Source organism: Panthera uncia, assembly GCF_023721935.1.
Source record: "Panthera uncia isolate 11264 chromosome A3 unlocalized genomic scaffold, Puncia_PCG_1.0 HiC_scaffold_11, whole genome shotgun sequence".
NCBI classification, from domain to species: domain Eukaryota; kingdom Metazoa; phylum Chordata; class Mammalia; order Carnivora; family Felidae; genus Panthera; species Panthera uncia.
Window position 1 is genome coordinate 59,660,210 of NW_026057578.1, and position 7,172 is coordinate 59,667,381.

The window sequence follows — 7,172 nt, forward strand, 5'->3', positions numbered from 1 at the left end:
AACAAAGCCAACTTTTTTTTTAAAAGGCAAATAAAGTTGACCTCTGGTGAACTCATCAAGGAAAAATGAGGCACAAATAATTAATACCAGAGCTGAGGAAGGGGGTTTTATATCAGGTGGTGTGGATGCTAAAACAATATAAGGATATTATTAATAACTATATGCCAATATAGTGAAGTTGAAAATTTAGAAAAAATAGTCAAATTCCTAGAAAAACGTAGCTTCATAAAACAGATTCGAGAAGTAGAAAATCCAAATAGTTCCTATAACCCACTAGAGAAACTGAATTTAACAGCCTAGCAGTGAACAAACCTAACACGAACAGGCCCCAGTTGGATGGCTGACTAACCAACCACTGCAATTCAGACAAGAGTGTTCCCTTCTGGATCTTTGTAGCCACTCATTTTTAACCCAGAAATACCATGTTTGACTGCATAGGGTAATAAAGCTGCACTGTGTATTCAGACCTTCATGGATGCAAACCTATTTATCAACTAGGCAAAGGTCAGATGGTATCCTAGCAAATGCAGAAAACTCTTAAAGAGTCTTTCCAAATCATAAACTGTCATTGAGAACCATCAGTTAACAACATAAGCATTATGTGATTATTAAGGTAAAGAAACTTCCACTAGAAATTAAGAAAGTTTGGCTACATGTAGGATTGATTTCCCTTTGGGCAGGGGTCTGCTCCCCCTAAGGTAATATAGGGACCCCAGCTAGAGTAATCCTAAGTCATTCTGCACATTAAGGCAAGATCATGTAAACTTCCTAAGGGGACATTCAGGGGGGAAGTTAAAAAGGAGTTCAGCTCACAAAATTATTTACTTATAAAACTAATAAATTGTTTCAGCAAATGTTCAGAATATGTTAGACAGTACCCTGGTGATCTCTGATGTTGCATCCTTCTGTTGTTAGTTCTCATAAATATTCAGAAGGAGAGGAATAAAGGTCCCTGAGCTGCGAATGTGATGTCACAGGATCCTGGAGATGATAGAGTTTGTGGGTGAGACTAAAGGAGGCATCAGAGAAGAGATAACGAAATGTTTCAAAGTGTTGTAAATTCTAACAATCCAGGAAACGTGGCAGAGTGGGACTCAGTGTTTCCACCACAATTTGACATGTTTTTTTCACCCAGAGTTGTTAGCTCCTCCTGGCATCGGGCACTCCAGTGAGCACCAGGAGGCTGGCCCTCCTCTGTCCCTGGTGTGCATGTTCATGCTAAATGAAGCAGTTGAAGACTATTTGGAAAACAATAATGTGAGTTATCACATGGCCTTTACCTCACCAGGACTTTTTGCTTTTGGCTATGTATATTTAGATATTAAAACTTACTTTTGTTTGTACAGTGGAATATTATTCAACAAAGTAAGAATGCATACTAACACATGTATCATCAACGCAAAATTCAGAAGCAGTTCATGGAATGAAAGAAGCCAGACCAAAGAGTATATTCCACTCATGCAATACAGTATGTGTTATATGAATTCAAGAATGGGCAAAACAACTGTGTGGTGATAAGAAATGAGTGGTTGCATCAAAAACAATAAACTAGGGGCACTTGGGCTTAGTTGGTTGAACATCCAGCTCTTGATTTCAGCTCAGGTCATGATCCCAGGGTTGTGGGATTGAGCCTCACATCAGGCTCCATGCTTGAGCATGGAGCTTGCTTAAGATTCTCTCCCTTCCTCGGCTCCTCTTCCTCCCTTGCACTCTTGATGTCTCTCTCTACAATAAAATTATTAAAAAAAAATACTCTTTAGGAATAAATTTAACCAAGAAGGTGAAAGATCTGTTTAAAAAAAAAGAAAGAAAGAAACCTGGTTTCAAATGAGAGAATGATTGCTTGTGGTTTGATTCTGTGATCATGCTCCAGAGCTTTCTTGGCTCTCTTATGAAATGTCCAAAATAAACAAATCAGGAATGTTTTCAGGTGTGCAAAAATGGCACTCTGTGAAGTTCCTGTACTTCTGTGTGGTAAAAGAACTTTCCAGGAGTGCATAATTGATTCACAGACAGAAATATTGCTCTCTGCCCTTCTCTGGTACACACCTTGCACATGCTTCATAAGTACTCACATGTGTTCTTTCTGCACAGGGAAGAAAAAGTCCAAGTTCAAAACATTTAAGAAGTTCTTCGGGAAGAAGAAGAGAAAGGAATCACCATCTTCCACAGGAAATAGCACCTGGAAACAAAGTCAGGCGAAGAGTGAGGTCATTGCCATTGAGTCAGGGCCAGTGGGCTATGACTCAGAGGATGAGCTCGAGTAAGTTGCCTTGTCCATCCTTCAGACACATGTGGCCCAATAAGCAGGGGTTGGGGGGAGCATAGGAGGACCCAAATACTCTGTCTCATGGTCTTGAAAATTGACTGGATTTGTGAGTATATTTCCTTCCAAGGGAATTCCACTGGAAGCTCTTCCAAGGAGGTTGTATTTTCTGTCTTTTCTTACATAGGGATGGAGAAAGGGGAAAACATGAACAGGTACCTGCTATGTCCCAGGTGCTGTATTTATTAGAAGTCTGCAACCACTATGGGATAGGAGGTCAGATCTGCCACTTTATAAATGAGCAAACCAAGCTTTAGAGACATTTTGGAGAACTTGCCCATTGTCCTGCAGCTAAAGTGGCAAGATTAGGATATACACCATTATTTTATTTGACCTAAAAATTCTCCATTAGAAGGAGAGGGGCGGAGGGAAGGTTTCTTGCTGTTCAGTCTTAGAAAAATCATCCAAAAGTATTGTTAGATATAACAGAACCAATAAGTATGAAAATTTGGGGAAATCTAGTGAAGAAATCCTTATTTTTAGAACGTGTACTTCATCAAAATATAGTTATAATACACATGCTTCCAGCAGTTATTTCTGTGAATAAAAGGGGGAAAAATTAGTTGCTATGCAAACTTTAAAAAATTTTTTTATTTAAATCCAAGTTAGTTAACATATGGTATAATAATGGTTTCAGGAGCAGAATTTAGTGATTCATCACTTACATATAACAACACCCAGGGCTCATGCCAACAAGTGTCCTCCTTTAGATCCATCCCCATTTAGCACCCCCCACCTATCTCCCCTCCAGCAACCCTCAGTTTATTCTCTGTATTTAAGAGTCTTTTATGGTTTGCCTCCCTCTGTTTTTATCTTATTTTTCCTTCCCTTCCCCTATGTTCATCTGTTGTGTTTCTTAAATTCCACATACGAGTGAAATCATATGATATTTGTCTTTCTCCTACTGACTTATTTTGTTTAGCATAATACACTCTTAAGAGTTCCTTGCCTGTTTTTAGAGGAGTAGAAATTACACTGACCACTTGGTGGCACCAAATGACTGAAGAGGAAAGATTGAAGGTTTTTCTTTCAGGGTTTTTGTTTTCGTTTCTGTTTTTCCTGGTGCTAGCAAGGAGCAGGGTGGACGCACATAGCACTCTATGAAGAGTACCAAGGAAGGGCTGTACACACATTTTATTAGGCAGGGTGCTCTATATCCTTGGGCTGCAAGATGTTGTCATGATCATATTGCTAATTATTAAATGTCTTCACTGGGCCAGCCCCAGGGAAATTATACTTTCCCCACCCACACCCTGTCTCTTTACCAGAACACACAGTGGCTGCTCCATCCAGGGAACAGGAACACAGCAGAGAGGCGAGCATGGTGTGTGCATGTGTGCATACGTGTGTGTGTGTGTTTGTGTGAGAAATGACCTGTCCACTTGTGTGTCTCCTCTTTGTCACTGGAGCCCATGGAAAATGGGGACAGTTTCCCTTCTATCTTTATGTTCCCACCAGGGGCCAGGTCCTCAATTACTGGTCAAAGTTCACTGGAGTGATGCTAGGATAGGAGGCTTAGGGGTGGGGTCTGATGAATCCCGGGAAGTACACTGTTTTTAGAGAACAGCACAGAGGATGAGACAAGATCTGTTTTTCCCCCAACTTCATTGAAAAATAATAGATGTATAACATTGTGGAAGTTTAAGGCGGATAATGTGTTGATTTAATACACAAGCATATTAAAAAATGACTACCACCATAGAGCTAATACCTGCATCACATCACTTAATTACTACCTATTTATTGAGGTGGGAGCATCTAAGATCTGCTGTCTTAATAATTTCAAGTATATAATACAATAGTATTATCTATAACTGTACTATACAAACTGTGCTGTAGATCTCCCTAACTTCTTTGTCTTATAACTGGAAGTGTGTACCATTTCCCCCAGCCTACAGCCCCTGGTAACCACCATCCACTATGTGTTCTTATGAGTCTGACTTTTTTAGATTTTACATAAGTGAGATCATACAGTATTTGTCTTTTTCTGTCTTGCTTAATGCCCTCAGTGTTCATCATGTTGTCACAAACCACAAGATGTCCTTCTTCCTCATGACTGACTAATATCCCAGGTACATATATGTAGACACACACATGCAAACTACATCTTTCTCCATTCATCTGTTGATGGACACGTGGGTTGTTTCCATATTTTTGATATTGTGAATAATGCTGCAGTGAACATGGGAATGCAGATATCTCTTCAAGATCCTATTTTCATTTCCTTTGGGTAATACCCAGCAGTGGACTTGCTGGATCCTGTGGTAGTTCTATTTTTAATTTTTTGAGGGGTCTCCATGCTGTTCTCCATGGTGACTGCACCAACTTCTATTCCCGCCAACAGTGCAGATGGGTTCCCTTTTCTCCACATTCTTGCCAACATTTATCTCTTATGGTGATGGCCATTCTAACGGGCCTGATATTTGCATTTCCTCAATGATTAGTGATGTTGAGCATCTTTTCATGCGTCTGTTGGCCATTTATATGTCTTCTTTGGAAAAATGTCTGTTTGACTCCTCTTGGTTAAACAATTAAATCCTCTTGAATTGGTTTGTTGTTGGTTTTTCTTGCTATTGAGTTGTATGAGCCCTTTTTATATTTTGGATATTAATCTCTTATCAGATATATTGTTTGTAAATATTTTCTCCCATTCTGTAGGTTGTCTTCATTTTGTTGATAGTTTCCTTTGCTGTGCAGAAACTTTTAAATTTGATGTAGTCTCACTTGTTTATTTTTGCTTTTGTTGCCTTTGCTTTTGGTGTCAAATTCAAGAAGTTATTGCCAACACCAATGTCAAGGTCACTTACTATCTATGTGGTAACTCTTCTAGGAGTTTTATGATTTCATGTCTTATGTGCAAGTCTTTAATCCATTTTTATTTTTTTATGGGGTAGAATGAAAAAATACTGAAACTGAAATTGCATGTTCAATTTCATTCTTTTGCTTGTGGCTATCCAGTTTTCCCAGCACCATTTATTGAAAAGACTATCCTTTTTTCATTGTATATTCTTGGCTGCTTTGTTATAAATTAATTGACTATGTAAGGGACAAAATCTTAGGGGCAGTCTTTAGCCCCTTTGAGAGTCTGTGTGTGTGCCTTCTAGACTCTACAGCAATTTCTCATCCATCACCATGGGCAAAAGAGTTCCATTTGCCAACATACATTAATGCTGGCAAACCACATGGGACCCTGTGGTTTCAAAACGCTGACACCCATTTATTGTGTCTGTGTTGTTAAGCTTTCTAAGCCTCTTAATCTGTAACGATTTTCCCTCTTCCTCCGCCGCCACCCTGCTTTGTTTCATGTCATTGATCTGATGGAGAAGCAGGGTAATTTTCTCTGGCCAATATCCCACATTCTGGATTTGCTTTCTCTTGGTATGATTGAACTCATTTTTATAGTCTCTGAATCTCTTGCAAAATGTTAGATGGATCTAGATATTTATTTAGATTTAGGTTCAAGGTGGTACTGGATACTTACTGTCACATCACCTCATGAGGCACATACTCTCCGGTTGCCCCACTTCTCATGACACTAAGACTGAGCAGTGGGTTCAGGGGGTCTCTCTCAGTGTGATAGCTCTACAAACCTTCATATAGTGATTTTAACACCTGCTTATGTTCATTGCCTAGATCCATTCTTTTATTGCACAATGGTGTTTTTTCTAATCCTTTCATGCATTCTGCCTGTATTAGCTGGAATTTTTTTCATGAAGGAGACCTTTCCTTCATAAATTCCTTGGTTTCTCTGACATGCAGTTTTTCCAAGAAAGGCAGAATAATACCTCATTCTCCTTTTACCAATCTACCTTCAGAGTAATGACCTGGTACCCGAGCTGGTACCCTAACTTCCAACACTGACCAATGAGTTTTGTTTTTTTTCTTTTCTGTTTTTTTTTTTTTACTTCATTGTGAGTGCATGGATTTTTATATATTTGACTTGCTTTAAACCATGACAGTCTATTCATTTTTATGCTCATAGTGTCTCATATTGCACTTTGGAAGTCACTTCAAATTAGTTCCTGGGTTTTTTTGACATGACCCCATTTGTCTTTGAATCGCCCCTGCTTTCCTGTACAATGAGAAATCCCAGGTTTATTTTGTGCATTTCCTATCCTAGACCTAGTATCAGACATATCTTCACATGGTCCTGGTTCTTTTTGGTGTGAAATGGTCTTTAGAGACCATTCTGGCTGCTAGGGGTGATGATTGCTAGTTGGCTGTCATTGCTTCTAGACTTCTTCAGTAGGTATATTAGGAAATACGTTTTAAGAGAAAAATAAATCACTAACTCACTGGTATTTCCAGTTCAAGTTTAATAAGACAAAATTTTTACTTTGATTATTTGAATTCACTATTTTCTATACTAGGAATCTTGGTTCCTAGTGATATTAACAAAATTGTTCATTTTCTTTATTGTACAGTATACTAATAATAATTTCATTACCCCGCTTTAGGTTATAGGTTAGAGTATAGGTTATACTCTATAAGGATTGTCCTCTACTCTTTTTAAAAATAGCACTGCTAGGAATTTACCCAAGGGATACAGGAGTACTGATGCATAGGGGCACTTGTACCCCAATGTTTATAGCAGCACTCTCAACAATAGCCAAATTATGGAAAGAGCCTAAATGTCCATTAACTGATGAATGGATAAAGAAATTGTGGTTTATATACACAATGGAATACTACATGGCAATGAGAAAGAATGAAATATGGCCTTTTGTAGCAACGTGGATGGAACTGGAGAGTGTGATGCTAAGTGAAATAAGCCATACAGAGAAAGACAGATACCATATGGTTTCACTCTTATGTGGATCCTGAGAAACTTAACAGAAACCCATGG

General features: G+C 38.7%; 1 protein-coding gene across 2 annotated transcripts in view; it reads left to right on the top strand.

The window, feature by feature from the left end:
* The window catches only part of CRACDL (CRACD like), a 66,362-nt gene that overhangs the window by 16,146 nt on the left and 43,044 nt on the right, over positions 1-7,172 (top strand). For both annotated transcript variants that reach the window (XM_049651379.1, XM_049651380.1), the window contains exon 2: positions 2,095-2,263. In XM_049651379.1, the coding sequence (XP_049507336.1) occupies positions 2,095-2,263 (169 nt within the window). The remainder of the gene's footprint in view (positions 1-2,094; positions 2,264-7,172) is intronic.